General features: G+C 50.7%; 1 protein-coding gene across 2 annotated transcripts; it reads right to left on the bottom strand.

Annotated features, from left to right (window-relative positions):
• Window positions 1–1,565: 1,565 nt before the first annotated feature.
• On the bottom strand, window positions 1,566–20,647 carry AKAP1 (A-kinase anchoring protein 1). 2 transcript variants are annotated; one of them, XM_032129911.1, is made up of 11 exons: window positions 20,533–20,647; window positions 9,103–10,741; window positions 7,684–7,817; window positions 7,039–7,165; window positions 6,654–6,784; window positions 6,393–6,570; window positions 5,553–5,703; window positions 4,835–4,902; window positions 3,853–3,926; window positions 3,298–3,363; window positions 1,566–3,157 (listed from the first exon to the last, which is right to left on the bottom strand). In XM_032129911.1, exons 2-11 carry the CDS (start codon window positions 10,715–10,717, stop codon window positions 3,098–3,100), a joined length of 2,604 nt encoding a protein of 867 aa, XP_031985802.1. In that variant the 5' UTR covers window positions 10,718–10,741; window positions 20,533–20,647; the 3' UTR covers window positions 1,566–3,097. The 2 variants fall into 2 exon arrangements, with proteins under 2 accessions (XP_031985802.1, XP_031985803.1); XM_032129912.1 differs by lacking the exon at window positions 20,533–20,647 and adding an exon at window positions 13,927–14,420.
• Between the last annotated feature and the right edge of the window lie 536 nt (window positions 20,648–21,183).

Raw genomic sequence — 21,183 nt, 5'->3', positions numbered from 1 at the left:
CCAGCTGCCATCCTTGCCCCTGTTGCCCAATGCAGTCAGAATTTTTCATCTCTCGGTGCTGGGGTTTGGGTTTTTTTTTTTTGAATGGGGTGGGGATGGAAGGGGGGAGGAAGCAGAGGTGACTGAAGCCAAAACAGCCCCTGAGGCAATGAACTAAAGGCAAGACACATGTCCTCTAATTCTTGCTCAGCAGCCTCCGACACACCAGCTTCCCAGGGACAGCACCGAGGTGGGACTCGTGGAACTGTGTGATGCAGTGGAATAGAAGGCAAAATACAGCTTGCACCTCATTTTTCTTTCTTTTAGGAAAAAGCCTCTGCCAGTGAAGTTCCCATGAGAGATGTGCTGAGCCAGGCTCCGAGCTGCACCCGTGGCTGTGGGAGCTGAGCCGCTCCTTGTGTCAGTGCTCCACACACCAGTGTCAGGCAGGGGCTCCCCTTACTCTCCATCTGCTCTAAAAACTCTGCCTTCTTCCCTCCCTGAGGAGCCTTGAAATCAATGTGCCAAAGGGAAATCAGCTCCAGGCTGTGCCAAAGGAGCAGCCCTGGCACTCCAGAGGATCTGGCAGGAAGGTGCTGCTTGCCCAGGGATGGGCTCCTGATCCTGCACCCAGAGCAGGAGGACAAGGGGCAGCAGCCATGGGAAGGAGGCCTCCTAGGAAGCACCTCTCATCCATGGAAAGAGCCCAGAGAGGGGATCTGGGCATCCAGGGGCTGCTTGGCAGGGAGTGCTGGAGTGTGCCGTGCAGCCCATGGAAGCTCTCCAGGAGGCTATAAATGAGGCATCTCCAGAGACCTCATTCATTTCACCCGTAATAAAATTACCACTCTCCAAAGGGAAAAGCCCCTTGGAAGGGCTTCAGTCAAAGCACCCCGTGGGACAGCTCAGCTCCATGTGCCTGTGCTCAGCCTCAGGCCTGAGCCAAGGATTATGGGGCTGCTCAGGGGCCACTGATGGATTTATGAGCAGCACAACCCACTCCAAACCCAGCACAGCCTCATCCCTGAGGTTTGACAGGGCACAAAGCACCACTGCCACAACCTCCTCTGGGCCTTTTTTGATCTGTGCCTTTTCCAAGCAGTCCATATTCAACTACACCCTCCCCCATCTCAATAAATCCACTCACTTTTGTCCATAGTATAAAAAACCTCAAACATAAAACAGCCCCCCCATTAATGTTCACGTACAGGCTGAGAGTTATGATTTTAAAGAAAAAAGAGCTGTGTATCTCTTACCTGCCAACACCTCCTTTTTTCAGTTCCTGTCACCCTGCAATGTTCTATTTTACTGCAGTTTAAAAACCAGGCAGTGCTCAACACAAATAGGGAACAGGATGTTCTTCCACAGTGCAGGCCAGAGGAAAACAAGGGACTGGCAGAGCTCCCCATCCCTGTTGTAGATTCCTGACTTCCACACCTCTCAAAGAAGGGAAAACACCAACATTCAGACAAGCCAAACTTTGCCATGAACAATAAGCAGCAACACACCCACCCCATGGGTGCAGAGCAAGGAGCCCAGGGCTGCTCTGATGGAGGCAGGAAATGAAGGCTCTTAAGTCATCACAGTTTCATTAAGACGGCTTAAAATTTGAGCTTTAATTGAAATGGAAAGAAACATTCCAAAAGGATATATTTTTTATAGATCTGAGTTACCAAATTTAGTTTTCCTTGGATGTTACTGCAAACATGAACATTAAATCAAAGCACCGAACAGGAGAGAACCCCAAGAAAGGATATAACCATTCCCTAGCAGAGGGGATTGGACCAAAGGCTTTAGCAGGCCACTGTCCAAATGTGTGATGCCCTGGTGTGTCAGCTCACAGGATGTGAGCACATCCTTGAATTACCTGAAGCAACTTCTGAGGACTGACTACATCAACAATTTCTGGCAAGCATCTTCTCTGCCAGCAATAAATCCCAGCTCAATCCATATCTAAAATGACACACATTAGAGGGCATATCTTTAAGAGAATTAAGTCAGCTTAAATTACTTGAGCGAAATTTTAAATATATAATAGAAATCTAAAAAGGAGCAACAAAAAAAATTGAGAGAGAACACCACTGCAAGAGTAATGCCAAGTTGTTACTTTTTTTTTTTAAACAGATCTGTACAGCAACATAGCAAAGGATGCAGCGATCACAATTTCAACCAGACAGCAACCTAAGGGGACACTAATCCTCATACAGCAGAGCTGAAACACTCCCAACATTCAAGTGCTCCAAATAATTTGGCTACCCTAATGCACTCCATACCAGTTCTACCTATATAGGACATTTTGGTGTGAAAAAGTTTCTGTAAAGTTCCCTTTGTTTCCAGTGTTTTTCTTGTACAAAATATTACAATGATTTTTTTAATATATATTTACAGACTTGCACGGCTAGAAAAATATAAACTACAATTGGGCTTGGCAAGCAGTTTCTTTTCTTTAAATACATGACATTTCAGAGCAAAAACTGTAGTGGTAACATCCTGCACTCCAAGCCCCTGCAGGGAGAGCAGATCAAGCCTAAAATCCATGATTGCAGTGAGACACGGGAACGCAATTCCTCCACCTCCCGGCACAAGGAAGACACAAGATGGATGCTGTTTGTGCAGGTTACTGGCACAATACAGAAAAATCCATAACTGAACATTAAATTCCTTAATAACATCCATTAATTCCATAGGCAGGGCCTGTTTAAAAAAGGACAACCGATGCAACTTTTGGAAAAAGCAGACACCAAGTTCATGGGGCACGACACAGCCAGAACCAAAGCGCGGTTATGGTTTCGGGGGCCTTTGCCTCGAGCCAGACCCAAAGGTTTTAAGGTTTTTTCCATTTAAATTTTGAGCAGAGGCCAGGGAGGATTTTTTGCTTTAAAGCTACAGTATCTGTCATTATGGCTTTGAACACCCCCTTTCAGGAGATGAGGTATCTGTTCTAGTGAAATGGTAACAGTTGAGCAAAACATGTTTCAATGGACCACAAAACTCCGCAGGCAGGTGTAAACAGGTCTCCTCGGGGGAAGTTGCCAAACCGAATTGTAACAGTGCAAAACAAGATTTTGTCTTTTGTTTTTTCTCTGCAGAAAGAGTTGTCAAGGCATCTAGGACATTGCTAGTAGTCGAGCCACCGAGCAAACCCTCTTTCCACCAGAGTCCTGTTTATTGACACCACCTAAAGGGAGGGGGAAAAAACCCAGAAAAGAGTAGATAAGTGAACAAGCCGCAGCAACAAACATGGATTCTGCAAGTTCCTAATCAACAATAGAAGGTTTATGATTAAGGAGTTTTCAACATATACATCTATATACCCACCTCATCTCCCATCAAGTTCCACAGCTGTATCAGCGGCAGTCCCGTGACACTGTCATAATTTGTGACCTGGAAACACAGAAAAATGTGAGTGTGCAGCAATTCTGGTCCCAACTCACTTACATGGACAGCTACAGCCACTACCAGAAGCACTTCAGAAGAGGCGAGCACTACTGGACTGCAAGCAGGTGCTGCCTGCAAAAGTCCCTGGGACATCACCAGAAGTCCCAACGCAGCCTCTGGCCAGCTGGAGCTGGATCCCACATGTCCATGGTGCAAAGCCAGTGAGGACTGGCAAAGCAGTGCAGACCCAGGGGACCCCAGATCCAGTGGACAACAGCTCCTGTCGTGCTCTGTAAACCCATCCAGGTCCCCTTCCCCCTGCATCCACCAGAAACAAGAGGGGATACTCATCCCTTCCCGAGAGGTGCTCATGGAAGTCCCCAGCCCCAGGACTTCCCAGGAGCCTGGCTGGTAGGCTCTGGCTTTGGGTTTTATGAAACAGAGGGCAGGGCAGAGGACACCAGCAGTGCCACCAGCAGCAGACATGTCCTGTACCTGTGCCACAAGGACGGCACCTCTGGTCATCTCACTGACAGCGGCATCGGCTTCCGGGGAAAAGCGATCCTCGTCTGTGGAAAAAGGACAACAGAGAAAACAAATGAGGTCTTTCACAGACTTCACAGGCCAGGAAGGACTATTGAGCTAATACTCTCTGGCCTCCTACACACACTAGGCCAGAGAACCCTCATGGCCCAGCTGATCCCGTCCCTGGAGCTGTTGGTTCTCCAGGGAAGGGATGAAGAGCTTCCTATAGCCACCAGCCATGATTGTGTGAACACAAGTGGCTGATGAATCAGGAGGCTTTAAAGACAGCAAAGTACATTTCTGCAGAATCTTGGAGCTGCCATTGGTTTTTTGATCCTCAATAAACTAAGCTCAGGTCCCTCAGGGCTTTGCTGACCCTGCACATGGGGCACCACTGGCTCTGGGAACTTAAAAGTGTCTGTACCACGGGTGCCTAGCACCTGAGCAGAGCCAAGGACAAAAAAAGCAAACCAAAGTGTTTCTAGGCATTGACTGACATTGTCCCAGTGCTTGCAGGCTTGGCTTTTGAACACAGAACTTTATATATCAGTCATTTCAAGAGGAAAATGTCAGGTATTTGTCTGCAGATTAAAAACGAAGTTTACATTTACAGCAGCTCTATGACAGAAGAATTAGAGCAGTTACAGCTACTGCACCTATACCCTGCCAGTCCTGCCAACTTGCTGCTTAGGACAGTAATTAATTCTCTCCTCCAAGCAGGAAAAGGCCTGGACATTTATCATCTTTCCCCTGGATTCTGACAGGTTATGCCATGCTAGCACATTTAGAAGAACACAATACAATTTTTCCAATCCTTCCTCTTGTCACATCAGAGGCTGCACTGGCAATAGGAGTTAGAAGGTTTAGACAGAATCATGGCTTGGACACATCTGGCATCCATGGAAACCCGCAGGAGAAGGACCAACAAACAGTACATCAAGAGCTCCATTACCTGGAAGTGGCACCACATTGTCAAGTAAAACTTCTGCTCCTTGGAAAGGTAGTGTTAAAAAATCAGACCTTTTAAAGAAAAGAGGATTAGAGTAAGAACAGGGCTTTAAATCACTCCTGCATTCTTCAATGTGACATTGATTAATCAAATTGCTCTAACAGGAATTCGGTTTTAAATTAATGACAGTCAAACAAAAAAAAAAATAAAAATCAGACTATTCTCCCAGCAATTTAAGAGCAGCAATAAATTGTTTGATTAACATGCCAAGCTGGATCAGGCTCCAAGCAAAACCAACCTCCGCCAGGGAGGCTGTGCTGCCTGTCTCCCACCTCTGGGGCACAATCAAGTATTTAATGGGCTTCTGTAAGAAACCCCTGATCCAACACAGCTTTCTCAGCCAGTGGGGCCAGGGCATCAAGAATCAGGAGCTTATTCCTGGCTCATCACTCAATTACACTTTGAGGTCTCCTGAAGGCATCCCCTTCCTCAGCTTCCCCACTGAAGTGGCAGAAGCTGCCATTTCCTCTCCCCTTCCTTCAAAAAAGCCTTGCAGGAGCTTGCTGTGCTCCCAAGAACCCACACTCATTGCTGAGCTGAACTTTTCCACCATTTCCCACTTCAGCTGTGGAAAAGCCTTTAAGAATTCAAACAATACAGAGCCCTCTGATTAAGATTTGAGCCAGACATGGCCTCAGGCCATGGGAAAGGATCTACAGACCTGATTTGCCTGAGTGTGTCGACCTTCACTTTGTCATATCCTCCATAGTCCACATATTTGAGCTCCACTTCATCGGTCTCCTCGAAGTAGCTGATGACTTGAGCCCGGAGCCATGCCCCATCCAGGCCTGGAGCTGCACAGATAATACCAACTGCAAAACACCAGAACACAGAGAAGAAAGGCTCAGGATAAGTGGATTTCCAAAAACCAGCACTTCAGGCATGAGCAGTGCTGCTCAGTTATCTATGGAGAACCAACAGCATTTCTTAGGCTGCTTCCATCTTCCTCCAACACCCCTCCACACCCCCAGCAGACCAGGCCTGCAGCTGAGACACAGGACTGGTGGGTTTTACTCTCAGCTCTGGCTGCCACAACCAAGCTGCCCTACCCAGGTACCCAGTTTCCTTCCAGCCTCTGGGTAGTAACAGCAAGGTCTGTCTCCACAAAGGAATACACAACCCCTTTCCATGTGATGCTCCCTTCACTTCACAGCAGGGGCAGACACGGCATGGACACAGTGACACTATGAAGGTCTGGGAGCAGCTCCACACTTTGTCAGCAGAAATACCCCAGATGCCACATTGATTGGAAATAAGCTGAGACAGGCTTGATCTCACTCTGAATTTCAACATGCAGCTACATGGCTCGGGAGGTACTCCAGGGATGAGCAGGGTAAGGGAGAGCAGAGCAACATCTGCACTCTGGCAGTAGTTTAAAGATGAGGTGACATGTCAGCTATCACACCCTCATCCACTGGGAACTTCCCACACCTGAACTCAGGGACAACAGGCTTGCACAGGAGACCAGAACTTTCTCAATGTATGAGCATCCATGACTTGCCTTCTACCGGAGTGGGCAGGGTTGGAATTTCGGGCTGAGAGTAGCAGGCGAACATCTGCTGGTCGAGGCTGCGCAGGACGTGGAACGTGGGGTGCGTGTGCTGCTGCAGGAACATGTGCCCTGCATCCACCTGGTGTGCCACCACCACCTCCACAGTGACTCCATCAGGGAGGAACAGCTGCCGTGGGGAGGAAAAACTGTCATGAGTGTTCTTGGCAATGCAAGCTCCAGCCCCAGCACAGCCAGAGAGCCGGGACTCACCCAGGCGGACACGAGCAGGGAGTGAAGCGGCAGCGGCATCGGCGGAGGGATGGTGTAGATGTTGGTGAGACACAGCTCTTTAAACTTCTTGCCAATCAGGCTCAGGACTTTCTCTACTTGATGCGAGGTCCCTGGAAGACAAAAATCCCACGGGAACTCTGTAGCATGGACATGCTGAGGACACCTCCAGTCCTGTCACTTGAAGAAATACAACTGCCAGGATCCTCCTGCACTGCATCAACAATGTAAGTTTTAACAGGCTGGCCAGAGGAGTTTTGAAAAGCACTGGATTCAGAAGGCACTAAATCCATTTAAATTCCTTGCCCATCTAATTAAGGCCCCCAAGACACACGTTAGACCATGAACAGAGACACATTCCACTCACCTTCGATGTGACAGACTTGGGAGTCACGGAAATAAGGTAGTGTTGAGACATAAATTTTGGCACCAGACGCTTGCCTCAAGTAGCTCATAAACCTCCCTTGTTTGCCAATCAAGCGGCCAACTAATTCCTTCAGGAAAGGGACAAGAAAGCAACAGTCAGGGAGAGAAACGCAGATCAAACATTCCTGCTCTCTGTGGCTTACACCACCCACATTCTCAGTTCCTCTATCACAGGCAGGATAAATACAAGGCAGTGCTGGACCAGTGCAGAGTTCAGCTGGTCTGGGACGAGTCCAGACCAGTAAGCACAGTTCATTTTGATAATCCTGTGCTCTTAATACCTGTGTACCCTCAAAGCTTCCTGGATGCTTTCAAAGCATTGGACTCCCAGACTGGGTGGAAGATAATGGGGAAAAACAAGTTCAACAAGCACCATTCCCCTGGGTGTAGCCCTGGAGTGCTGCTTGTTTACAGTTGTGCACTGGCTCTTCACTCCTGTGAGTCCTAACGGGAGCAGAACATTCCAGTCCTCCTGGACTTGCTGCTGATCTCCCTGGGAAGGCACTGGGCCAGCACCAGACCGGGAGGACCAAGAGGTGGCTGTGTAGGGCAGGGCAGGAGGGTGAGCCGGCCAGCAGCTGGTTACCTTCGGGACCTCGATTTCCCAGATAACGAAGTCAGGCTTGCTGGATCCTCCTTCCAGCTTCGCGTTCTGGCGAGCCACTGTCTTCCTCATGGCACTGCCACTGTCCACAAAATCCACACTATTTACATCTGAACCTACAAGACAGGCAGAAGCATTCAGACAGCCCCTGTGACCCACACTTAGATTCCCACCCCAAAGAGAAGGGCTGCAGAGTGACCCCAGTGCCAGGTGTGCCCACTATGAGGGGTGGTATGGGGCTGCCTCTTGCCCAAATTTGCCCTATGCTTGAAGAAACGAGGTGCAAGAGCTGAACTGTATTTTGTTCCCAAACCAAGGGTCGATACCAGGAACATTTCTGCTTGGGAAAAGGACAAACTCCAACAGCCTCCTCCTGATCAGATCCCAGATACAGCTGGTGGCACATAAGCTTGGTCCTTCCTCCATATTAACAAACAGAAGCAGGATGATCCTCACTTGCTTGCAAGTATTCAGACCATGCAGTGAGAGACCAAAGAGAAAAATGAACCCAAGAGCTGCTTCACATTTGCCACATCTTAATGGGTAACACAGCAGAGAGGCTGAGAAAGGCCAAGAGTGCAGCTGCTGGCACTGACTGGCAAAGGGAAGATTTAAGACTCCCAGCCTGGACATGAAGGTCAGCTGGTGACCTGTTGTCCAACACTGCCACCTTACCAGCTTTACCTGCTGTATTCCCCGCTCCCTACCCTCAGGGTCTCAGTGCCACCAGGCTCCACAGCTCACTCCCGGGCCTTCCTGTCACACCAGCATTCACGACAATGCGACATCATTCTCCTCCTGGGGTTACTTTCACTAGTGAAAACGTTCTGTGGGTTCCATCCTTCACTGCTGGCAAATTCAATCCCCATGTCTTGCAACAAGCAATGCTCCAACTGCTTTGTAGCAATTACAAGAGACATCCCCAGTCATTAAGGGCTGTTGGCACCACAGGGCCCTACAAAGGATTTGAACATCCATCCCCAAGGTCACACAGGCTAATGTTTGCTCAGACAGCTTTACATGTACTGTGCCAGGCGCACATCATCCAGCATCTACAAGGGAAAAGCAACACAGACAGATGGGGGAACGCCATGAATACTGCTCCCTGTTGGGATTTCTTGGCATGCACTTGCCCTTCCAAACAAAAAGGCTTCAGAGTAATTGCTCTGCAACCAGCTGATTTTATCACAATTCATCAGAGCTCTGCTCTGTCTCCTCCAGCAGCACCTCAGAAGCTGCCTCACCTTCCTGTCAGCAGCAGCCCATAAACAGGGGTAAGCACCCAGGGCTTCCTAGAGGTCACTAGAAACCACTGGCATGAGCAGGTCTCACACCTGCAAGGTGCTCCCCAGCAATGCTTGTTCACCATGTGTTCTGCAGGATGATTTTCCAGTCCGTTACCTTCTGAATGATCTCCATCCGTCCCTGGTGCACTGCTACACTCCTGACTCAGGTCTGGCCCATCCTCTTTTAGGATCCCATTGCTGTAGGGCACTGTGCTGCCCTCGGGCAGCCCAGGAGCAGGGGGGGTTTCCCTTGGTACCAAGCTCTGCTCGGCAGACGTGTCTGGGGCTGAGGATGTGCTCAGTGAGTCCGAGTGCTGGTCTGATGTGACAGACAGCACTGTGCTCTGCAGGGTGTCCTCTACACTCGTCCCACCTCCGGGTGTGTGCGTGCTGTACCCAGAGTCCTCCATGGCCAGAGGAGACTTTTCCAGTGAGTTCTCCACGCAAGTCCGATCATCTCCTTGGGACTCCCTGCACACCTGGCTCTTCACCCGACAGACCTTTGTGTTTCCCTGAACAGGGCTGGCCCAACAGCCGTGTGATGAGCAGTTGGAATCTGTCACACCCAGACTCTGCTCCTCTGCACCGCTCCCTGCAGCCATGCTCTCATCGGCTGCCGTGGCTCCCTCCACAAGCACCTGACCAGAGGCAGCAACACTCTCCATTCCCAGAGGTGCCTCAGCTTGGCTGGCAGCGGCCTGGCAGAGCCAAGGGGATGCATCCCCTGCAGAACCCGACAGCACTTCCTCAGTTGCTGCCAAAATGACCTTGGAAATGATCTGTATTGCTACTTGCTCAATTTTCTCAACTTCCTTGTCCAAACTCACTCCCCCAATCTTCTCTCTTTCAGACTCATTTCCTTTAGGCTGTGTGTCCTTCTGACACACTGGTACAGTACCAGTGATTGACTCAGACATCTCTTCTTCCCTGGACTGCTTTGGACAGGCAGACTCCAAACTCCCTGGTAACACACTCACTGCAGAATCCTCATGACCTGATACAACTTCAGCTTCATTGAGAAAGGCTTGTGGGGCATTGGCTTCTTTCTCCAATCCCAAGCAATGGGCTGTCATAGAGCCAGTATCCGACTGCACAATTCCTGGCATCTGCTTTTCCTTAGGGGGCTTAAACAAAAACTCATCTGACTGCTCTGCGTTGCTGATGTCCTCCCTGACTCCCAAAGACTCCTGTGTTGGGGGTGGCTGCTGGCCTTGCTTTGTCCCCGAGCCTGGCTGCGGTGCGTGGCTCAGTGCCGCGCTCTGGCGACACTCGGTGCTCTCTGAGAGCAGAGGGGGGGAGGCACGAGCAGGGACACCGCTTCCCTCTCGAGATCCTATCGATTCCAGCTTTTCACTGTCGTCCTCGCGGGTGCTGGGCCCAGCTGTCACTGCCGACAGGTCTGGGAGGTCCCGTGAGAGATCCGGCCTCTCGTGAGCTGGGCGCAGGAGAGAGGGCGTCGTCGGCCCTGCGGACGGCAGGGAGGTCAGGGCTGGGCTCTGCAGGCACTCTTCTTCCGACGGAAGAGGCAGTCTTCGAGGAACACATGCTTCTGGTTTGGAACGTGAATCACTCTCTGATACTTCTTCCTGCTTCTCCCTTTGAATGGCTATTGCTTGTTTGTCACGATAGCTTGAGTGCTTTTTTCTCCAGGAATAGATCCACCAGCAGCCAAGAAGTGCCAGCACTCCAGGAATGGCATACGGGACGAAATTGCGGAAGCGTAAAGCCATCTTGCAGACCTTCAGCAGTTATACCTAGAAGCAGAAACAGAAATCACTTTAATATAGTCACAGGGAAGGTGACGGGAAGGCTGAAGTCCCATAAGTGCCTTGAGGTATTGCTATTAGCACGGTCAGGCTTGTTTTCCAGCTGGTCTAGAAATTCACATCTCTGCTCTGCCAGCACTCCACAGAAGATCCTTACCCAAGACTAGGGATATCTGGACATGTCTCATCATCATACTCCATGACTTAACCCCACCTCACCTCTGCATTTAATTTCCCCTTGTTTCCTCTGCCTCACACCTCTGCATGTCAGTCCTGCCCCCAGGACAGCCTCCAGCACAGCAGGTTCCTCCAGCACCAGGCTGGGCTCACAGCCCAGCTGGACCACAACGTTCCACAGCACAGGCTTGGCACACAGCAGGGCTCCCCAGCTCTCCCCTTGAAAGGCAGCACCCCATTCCTGAGGGTTCTGGAGTCTGATGACACACACTTCTATCGAGCCTTAGGAACCCAGCTCTGAAGTTTGTTCTACATCCAAATCCACTACACTGACAGCTGCCACTCCCCTGACTCAAAAGCTGACAGCTCTCCCTTTTCCTCTGCAAGGCCTGTGACTTCTTTCCCACCTAGACACCCAGTCATGCTCCTTCACTGGCAAGCCTCACCTGGCTGACACGAGGCAGGGCTGCCATGCCTTTCCTTTTGCTTGAGGAATGTCTGCAACTGGAATGCAAAGCTAAACTGTTACCACATCCCAAACAGCCTTGCTGCAAAGCACTTACAGTTTATATTTTCACTGCACAGGAATTAAAGCAAAACACCACGTGTCTGAGGGTGCTTACACAGACAGGCTTTAATCCAAACAGCCCTCAAGACTCTTGCCAGCAAGCAACAAAAATAAAGATTGTTTTCAGGAGATAGCAAAGTCTTAGAAATGGGAGCCACCCACTGGAAAAGAGCATTATCTGGTTCCTCTTTAGAAGTATAATATTTCTGTGACAAGAAGACAACCAAGGCAGTTGGCCCCATGCTCAGTGTGTCTCAAACAAAAAACCCCTTTCTGTTATCAGGGCAAATGCCCCAACTGCAGCTCCCAGTGCAACACTCCTTCAGGCCACAATCTCCACAAGGAGCTGATGACATTCTAGCTGAGGGACAAAACTATGCCTCCCTCAGGCTCAAACCCAGTGTCAGAGCCTCAGATAATTTAATACTCACTCCAGATTTCTCACCTCCTGCAGCTGCACTCTCCATTTCACAGGAGCATCCACACAACTTCAACCATGCTAGCTGAGACCCTGCCTTGCTTCCTGCAGGGCCCAGACACTGAGGCACACAAATGAGTGAATGAATGGCAAAGGCAGGGACTAGAAAATTGCTTGTTCAATCCCAAATTAAAGGTCAGCTGCAGACATGATTTAAGGAGTTCAGTAATATCCCCAGTACATCACAAATAAGGCATTCATGTTGTTCTACACAGGAGAATGATGAGTGTGTTCATCAGACATTTGTATCTGATTAAATAAACTAAGTAACTCAGAAGCAACTAAATCCCAGTTACTTTCAGCTGTCTGTACATAGTCAGGGAACAGGGCTCACTGCTGAGGGTGAAACCTCTGTTAATGGCAACATCTGGGATCTTGGAATTAAAAAACCAACAAACCTATGCAGTACTGTGGCTGTTCGGTGTTTGGAAGCTGGCAAACGGAAAGGGTGAATGAAGGCTGTACATTCCCAGGACAAAAGGTTCCCCTTTATGCTGCCCAGCACAATGGCACATTGTGAGCTGCAAGTGCTCACCTGCTGCGTGCCCAAGTTGTTGTAATTAATGCAGAACTACCCTACAAGCTGTCTCTCAGGCATACTACAAACCCAAATTAAAGTAGCTCACATAAGTCCATTCCCAGCAAGCATTCCCAATTAAACAGACAGCCCTATTATTATCCGATTCCCTACTAAGTTGCACCAACTGTCCAAACAATAGTCCCACACAGCTCTGCAGCGCAGGGAGACAGTCGCAGGATGCCCCACAGAGGGACAAGCCTGTCCCAAAGTCTGGCAGACAAAACAGTTCTATGAGTCATTCTGAACATTATCATCATTTAGGATAAAGATCTTCACTCCTCTGTGATACCTGGATGAGCGGGGACTACTGGATTAGCTGACGGCTCCTTGCAATGTTCATTTGATTTCATGTTTTTAATTTATTATTTTAGCCAGAGCCGCATCACTACCAGTGATAATGTTAAATGGGAATTCCACATCCTCCCATCAGACAGAACAGGCTGAAAGGCAGTGGCTCTCCACGAGATGCCAGCAGATATCCCAGAGTGCTAGGTTGGCTGGGGAACAGCTCAACACCAACAAACATCTCCTTACACAGACGTGGCAGGAGGGCTCTGGCAGCCGGATCTTGCTATGCTGGTCACAGCCTGGCTGTGTGTGATGCCTGAGGACAGTGGGTCGAACCTGCCCATCCCAAGGGCTGGGACACTGCTCCTCCTCCATTTCGTCCCCAGGAGAGCTCCCAAAGCCCACACCCACTTCCCAACCTGTCCCAGAACAGCCAAGCCATCTCCTCGCTGCTGATCTGACAGCCAGCTCAGGACTGCAGCAGCAACTGGATCATTTTAACACGTGGGGGGAAGAAAGCCTGGGATTTTCCTGCCAGCAGCAGGACAGAAAATGGCAACTTGTCAAATCACATGCCCTCAAGCACTGCCAAGTGGGAGAAAGCCCAGCCCCAGCAGGCCCCGCGCTCTCTGGGCAGGAGGAGCCAGCTGGGAAGGGCAGCAGCTCCAGAGGCTCTGGACAAGAGCAGAGCAGCCTGTAGGAGCCAGAAGCCGCAGAAAACGCTGGATCTCCAGCACCATTCCCAAGAGGCAGGGCCCCATCAGCCCTGCACCAAAAATAGTGCAGAGCTCACACACTGTGTGCGCTCACCCCAGCACCAGCCACTTCCCCTTCCCTCTGGCACGCCGGGAATCCGGCCTAAATGTCACACCTTGTACCATGGGGCTGGAGAGCTGCAGCTGGGGCATGAGACTTCTCCAACACGCTAAATAATTCCCACAGCACGTCAGGATGGGATTAACACACCAAGGGGAGAGCAGGGGTCAGTCAGGTCTCCAAGTCTGTGTCCTGACTTGATTTATGGAAAACTCCTGGTAAAGAGCAGGCAGACGAAGACAAGAAAGAATGCACGCATCACCTACCTGAGAAAAAAAGCCAAGGGGAGCCAACTTACTCTATTCGTTTGCATTAAGGTCCCAGAGCAGTTCTAAGCCACCTTGTTTCCTGGCCAGGACACAGAGCCTTCAGCACTCACAGCCTTATAAGGTCAGAAATGTTCACAGCATGAGGTTCCCGAGGACACCAGATAATTCATTCTCCAGGTCCAAGAGGAGTTCAGCAAGCACTTGCTCAGAATTTCAGGGTTTTCTACACACAAGGAAGTCTGTTCTGAGGGTGAGCTGCTTCGAGTCTCCACCAGGAGAGAGGCCACAGTGACTCCCAAGCGACTGAGCCCCCATGCTCTGCAGGGATGTACCCTCAGCCGGTCCCAGCTCCTCTGCTTCCCTCTGCCCCTGCACTTGAGAGGTTTCCAAACCCTGAAAGCTGTGGAAATCAAGGCTGGAATTAAAGCCCGTCCTAAAGGACCACAGAGCAGATTGGAAATGCAGCTTCAATAGCAAGGCCAGGATGCCTCCTGACAAACCCTGCAGTTAGTGAAGCAGCACTTGGGAAATAAATACTATCTGGGTGAAAGAGAACTGGACAGGCTGGCACAGTTCAAACTAAATGGGACCACGTGGGCTTTTAAAATTTTCTATGCTAAAAATAACTGTTAGCACATGCTCTGCCTTATAGGAGGCATAAGAACAGGAGTTAACAAAAACCTAAGAAACTGGAGGCCCTACTGTTAAGATTAAAATAAGAAAAATTGCTGCAATGAAACAGACGTAAGGACTTACATAACCCACCCTTGGCATGAGGCATATTTTCATCGAAAGCTGAATTGGCACGTGGCACTGCATTATCTAACTGCAGCTTCTTTGTGCTTCATGCAAGATGAAGGAGGCAGAACATCCACAATGGAGGGACCTCCTGCCAGGTCCTGCTGCAGCACGTGGTTCCAGCTGTTCCAGCTGCAGAGCACAGGGGGTTTTCTGCCATGCAGGTCGGCAGCACCCCCGGGGCTGAGCTTACAGGAGGGAGCTGTGAAGCCACAGCAGCCTGTCAGCCCTTGCATCACATTCTGGATCACCAGGGTGTCACTCGGCCACCAGACTCCACAGCCTCTCCAGTCCTCTTCTTGGCCAGCCTGGAGCACCCCCCATCAAACCCAACACCACCCAGAGCCAGGAGCTCAGACAGTGTGACTCAGGAGCTGCAAACACTCAGAGACAGGTAGGAGCCAGGCCAGCAAGATCTCAAACTGGGTGGCACTTACTTTAAAAAGAAGCCAACAGGGAAGTCTCTCTGTACTTAACTAATTAAAGGCAAGTGCTCTGCAGCAATTTCTGCTTCAAACAGCAGCACTGAAAGACTAGAACAGCAAGAGATACCCCTTAAGCAACACCACCTTTTCACAGCCCAATGAACACAGGCTATGAGCCCAAGGCTCCTCTGTGAATGAAAACCACCAGTGAAGTCACTCCACAACCTTAGAATATTTAAGAACAAGCAGTCTCCTATTTGCAAAAGGATAAATTGTGACTTAAATAAAAGGCTGAAAAAGCTGGTTGATGTAGAGCTAAACTAGTGCTCTGGAACAAGAAACACCACCAACACCAGGCTGTCTTTTATCTCCGAGATAAAAACTGCTTTCAGTGTAATCAGCATCAGTGCTGTTCCTACAAGAGCTCAGTCCCCACTCTCAGCTGGAGCTGCCACACTGATTGTTGGTTCTGTGTGTTTTCTCCCACTCAGCAGCCTAACCCTGGCCCAGCACAGCTCCTGTAACAGCCTTTGCATGAATGCAGGACTCAGAACAGTTCCTATTTATCTCTACACTCAGAGCTTTACAATAGAAGCATCAGCTTAGCCAACCTGTAGAGTTTTTTTAATAGATGTTTTGGAAATCATCAAGAAGCTCACAGGGACACAAACACTGACCCCCAGCAACCCTCAGCACTGCTCTCATGGACTCAGGCAGGGCCCTGAGTATTCCTGCTCTGCAGTAATGAACAGCTTGTAATTAACATTAACCCTATCAGGTTATCAAGCTCTGTACTGCACTTTATATCTTATTGCCTCCCTGCTCCAGTTGTTTCACTATTTATAGTTTCCTCACCCAAGTTAGTGTCTCCCTGTGAATCCTCTACTGCAGAGGGAGGCAAGAGAGCTTTTACCCCACTTTCCCAGAGAAGTCTTTCATATACTTCAGCAAATGTCAAAAACTGCTTCTGCACCACTTTACCAGTACCCCCACAGTACAGGCAAAGCTGCTGTTATTACCTTAATAACCTATCAACACATCACAAAAATTTGGATTTGGGAAATGTTTTATCATCTTTCATTCCTTCTGCATTTTCACTCAGGTTGGAGAATAGAACAAATTATTTTCCAGAATTTCAGAAAAAAATACATCCAATACTTAGCATTCCGTGGTTGCTTCTACACAAGGAAGCCAATGCAGCCCTTGCTATGGGCTACACAGTGTAGTGGCCACTACATGTACAGCTTATAAATGAAAATTTAAAAGCAGCCACCTGAGTCAGATGCCTGGCATCTCTATCAATTTCCACAAAACAGAGACTAAACTAACCAAGTGCTTCCAATATACTCTGCACAGGAGACAAAAAACAGGCTTGAATTTTCAAGGAGACAGAGCAGGGAGGTTTACATCAAACACACTGATAGGGCTGCAAGAGCCAGGAGCCAAGAGCAGCAAAGACCAAACAGGTCCCCAGGTATCTGGGGAGCAGCAGCAGCTCCGCTCACAGGATGTTTGCTGGGCACAGCCACGAGACCTTGACAACCAGCTTCCCAAAACAAGAGCTGGACTAGGCTCAGGCAGAAAAGCAAAAAGCAGCGGAGTCCTTTGTGCCCAAGCTTTGGCTTGGGGAGAAGTTGCAGAAGCGCCCAGAGAGGGAGGACAGCAAACAACAGTGAGGAGGGTGCCCTGCATTCACCTGTGCTGGGAGGGAACAGCAAAGGCTCACTGAGAGCTGCTCATGGTGAATGAGCAGGAAGACACTTGTGTGCATGAACAAGGGCTGTGAGGAGTGACACAGCACACTCCAACCTGACCAGAGAGATCACATCACTGTGATCCACACCACCCCAGCACCCCCAAGCCCTTGCGGGGCAGCTCTCACACACAACAGCCTCCCCCAGAACAGGGGCTGCTCCTCTCCTCAGCTTTTCTTAAAAGGCAAAGCCAGGGCACAGATCAAGTGACCTTCTTACAGCCACGTGGAGCTGGAGGAAACACAAGAAAAGGAAGACAGGTATTCCATCTGGAGAGATGGGAGCCCATCCTCAACTTGTAATACTTAAGGAAAGGGATATGCTAATTTTTCCTGCACCCCTGGACACCAAAGAATTCTTCCTAACCCTGCATTTTAACAAGAAACCGAATACAAGTCCAAGTTCATAACAAAAGAGGCTCCACTTTAAGGAACAGGAAAGCACAGGGTCACAGCCCTAAGACTTATGGGGTTATACACTACAATCCTTGTCCCAGACAAAATTCCCAGTTCCCAGGTTCACCCCCATGCAAAGCTAAGGCCCCTGATACCAGAGACACAGGAAAATCATGAACTTTTGCCAGGAACTGCTGCTATTTATACCCAGAGTCAAAAACCAGCCATAGCACATGGCAAGTTTCTCATCCTCAGTGCCAGGTGGCAGCAGAGGTCAAAGGCAACCCCGACCAGGACAGGTCTGCAGCAGTGATTTGTTTGCTCAAAAATGATTTTAAATGATCTTTTACGAAATATTCATCTCTGCTAGCAGAAGTGTACAGGAGCCAAAAATCCAGTCAGCTTCCAGCTGACAAAATGCAGGAGCAGTAAAGTTGACCAGAATCCACGTGGTGGACAATAAAAAAACATTCAGTGAATCAGCTGAAGACAGAACATTTGAAAAAGCAGTTTGGGACATGCAAATATCTCCCCTTCTAGCAATCCCCACGAGAAACAAATGCAACAGCTTCAATTTCTAGGAAATATTAAACACCTGCTGAATAAAATAGCTTTTTCTGAATATCTGAGCATGGCTGCCTGAAGTTAATCATCACTTCATGAAGTCTAACCAGCCATTTGCATTAAGAGCTCCACAGAAGCACTGCAGTTAGAAATTAGGATTTTAAAAAGGCTAATCATTAGATCAGAAACATGAAACAATTATAAGTAATTAATGCTGCAATTAATGCTTTTTATTAGTTCTAGATGTTGCTAGGGGCAACTGGGATACCAGCCCTGATTCTATTACAGGCTCCCTGGACGCTAGAAATACCTTAAATCGTTTTTTCACATCAGTTAAGTGCACATGAAGGATGAGAGGCACAGATAAGTGGGCTATGCTGCTTTAAAAGCATTATGCTCTTCAGATAACTGCTCCTGCAGAAGTGCACTTGCTCTCCAATCCTCCTGCAGCCAGCCTGCAATGTTTTCAAAGTGAAGAGAGTCTCAGCCATCACAAATCAAACTGCTGCTGGCTCTGAGAGCTTTGGCTGCACTCCTGCTGCAAACTCCTGTCACAGTTAACTCCATAGGGAATCTGCACCTCTGGGAACAGAGAAACTGTGGTGGATCTGAGCTGCAGGTCCTGTCAACTCACATCCTGAGCAGTGAGGGAATTCCTGTTACACCACTTTGGGCATTGTGAAGCGTCTAGGTTTAAGCCAAGGCTTTCTAGGCAGTTCGTAATTTTCAGTTTTAGTATCTCAAAGCATCTCCAAAGCTCCTTCTGAGGGAATCTGATTCCTAGGACGGGTTTCTAAACCCAGGGTGAATACAGAGAACACTCCTGAGTAAGAAACAGCTACTGACACACAGAACAACTGGCTCCTGCACTGCCATCCACATAGACCCTCCAACCCCAACATATCATTAGTTTCATGTCTGAGAGCAAACAGCCTGGTGTAGAAGACACTGCTACAATTGTGGTGAGAGATTGACCTGCATAAACCCCATGAGAGCTTTAAAAAGTCCTTCAGGAGCTCAATGAAACACTGAAGCAGAAGTTGAGGGACTGTCAGGTGAGCAAGACCAGGACAGCACGCGAGGCATGGATGGATTCCAGTGGATTCTATCCCACTTCAAGCACTGCTCAAGCTCAACAGGCTTCTTCCCGCTTTTCACTTACTCAAGAGTTGTCATTTCCTCCAGTGCATTTGCACTTTGCAGCACATGCAAGCACACCAGGGAACTGAGAATGAGATATACACATTGAAGCTGTGCTGCCCTTTCTCAGAGTCACAGGCCCATGGGCATCACTAGAAGACAGGTACAGGAGGTCAGGAGGTGCCTGGACAGTCCTTCACCCCTTACACAGGCAGCTCATTAAAGAATGAGGAGGTTAAATAACTTGAACTGGATCCCACAGCGATCCCAGCAGAGGAGCAAGCTCTGCTCAGCTGCTCTGTCAGCTCTGGCCCAAGTGCTCCCGAGGAGAGGTCCGGTCCCGGGGAGCTGCGTTGCACTCCCACATCCCATGTGCTCGTGGCCTGGCTGCTCTGCAGATCATTCACAGCCACAAAGCTAACGGCAGCAAAGCCAAGTTACACCAGCACTACACCTTCTCCAGCAACCAGCCACTTCCTTCCACCTGAGACAAAGTCCACAGAGCCCGATAATGCTCGGCAGGTGCAGCACGACCCTGGCAACACAGAAAGACCCTGACTTTTCCCAAACAGATGGGCTGTGGCCAAATGCAGCTTTTGGTGCTGTTTCCTGCTATTATGGATAACATCCACGAAGAGGATGCCCTTGCTGAGATGCCTGTCCTTTCTGTGATCCCCACCTCATGGAATTACTGGACTGCAATAAAGAACTTGGCACGGCACAGATCAAGTTGCCCATGGCTGGAAGAGGAGTTAACTTAGATCTCCCTTGCTTCAATCAGGGGGAAGAAGAAAAAGAGCAAACAACAAGGATTCTCCCAGAAAAGCAAGGCTACCAAAACATCACTTCCTCAGTAGCAATATAATTTAATTCCTTTGCTCCTGCCTGTATTCTGTTCTGGCTTACAAACAAAGGGAGTCACTGCAGCACATTAAAAGTTTTGCTAATAACAGTTTTTACGGCCATTACCATAACACAAGCAAGGCTTGCCAGACCAGACACACAGCAGACAGCACAAGGTGCCTTAACCTTCACTGCCGAGTCTGCACCGCCCGTGCCATCTCCCGCCCTCACGCCAAGCAGCCGCGGCCGGCCCCGAGCGGGGGAGCCACCGCCACAGCGCTCCCCTCAGAACGGGCGAACCGGCCCGGCCGCTGCCGGCCGGGAAAGCGCGAGCACAACACACAAGCGCACCGCAGGGCTCAGAGCGGCCGCTCGCCTCCCCGCCCCGGCCCCGCACGGCCCCCGCCCGCCCGTGCCCGCCGGGCGCTGCGGCACGACCGGCCCCAGCGCACGGCTCCGGGATCACCGCGGGGCCGGAGCGCTGACCTTGGGCCGCGCGGGAGCGCTCCCGCCACGGGCCGCGCGCGGGGCCCGCGCGAAGCACGGCCGGGAGCGCGGCGGGGCAGCACCCTCAGCGGGGCAGCACCCTCAGCGCCGCCGGACCGGAGCGCCGCCGCTGACAGCCGCGGCCGAGGGCCCCGCCACTCCGCCAGCAGGCGGGCAGCGGCCCAGGGCGGTACTTACGGATGTTCTGGCGCGGCGGAGGAGCCCAGAACGGTGCCGGGCCCGGTCCGGAGCGGTGCCGGTGCCGCCCCACGTGCCCCGGCCGGGCCGCCCGGCTCGGACATGCAGCGGCACCGCCCCGCCCCGCCCCGCCCCGCCCCTCTCGCGAGAGCACCGCTCCCCGCGAGACTCCCGGGCGCGCGCGCAGCCCCGCCCCGTGCCCTGAGGCGGCGGCGCCTGAGGGAGCGCTCGGGACGGGCCCGGTGCTGCCGGCCGAGATCGTTCCAGCGGCCGAGCCTCCGAGACAGTCCGGACGCGCCGCCTCCCTCCCCTCCTCCCTCTCTCCCGCGGTAGTCGCGGGACGGGCGCAGACGAGTCCCGTGCGGCCGCCGAGGCCCAGCCCGGCCCCCTCCCGCCGTGTCCCGCATCCCGGGCCTCTCCCGGCCGCTGCACTGATGCGGGTTTGTTTCCCACAGCCCCGCTCCCTGCCCGGCCTCTGCCAGGTGTTCCGGTCGGGCCTTGGGCACCTCCACAAATCGTTTGGAGTGGCTCCTGTCACTGCTGTTGAAAGCTGCTACAGCATCCTCCGCCTGCCCGGCCCCGGAGGCAGAGCACCTCATTGCCTGCTAACACAGCCAGACACGCGAGCAGTGAATCTGAGCTTTAGACAGA

The sequence above is a fragment of the Corvus moneduloides genome, chromosome 20 (assembly GCF_009650955.1).
Source record: "Corvus moneduloides isolate bCorMon1 chromosome 20, bCorMon1.pri, whole genome shotgun sequence".
In the NCBI taxonomy this organism is placed as follows: domain Eukaryota; kingdom Metazoa; phylum Chordata; class Aves; order Passeriformes; family Corvidae; genus Corvus; species Corvus moneduloides.
This window is presented reverse-complemented; position numbering and strand designations above follow the sequence as displayed.

Coding starts and splice junctions, on each gene's coding strand:
- AKAP1 (XM_032129911.1), bottom strand. CDS start 10,717: ATGGCTTTACGCTTCCGCAATTTCGTCCCGTATGCCATTCCTGGAGTG. Junction 7,166..7,683: donor GGGAAATCGAGGTCCCGAAG/GTAACCAGCTGC, acceptor CCTTTCCTGAAG/GAATTAGTTGGCCGCTTGAT. Junction 4,903..5,552: donor GACACACTCAGGCAAATCAG/GTCTGTAGATCC, acceptor TTTCTTTAAAAG/GTCTGATTTTTTAACACTAC.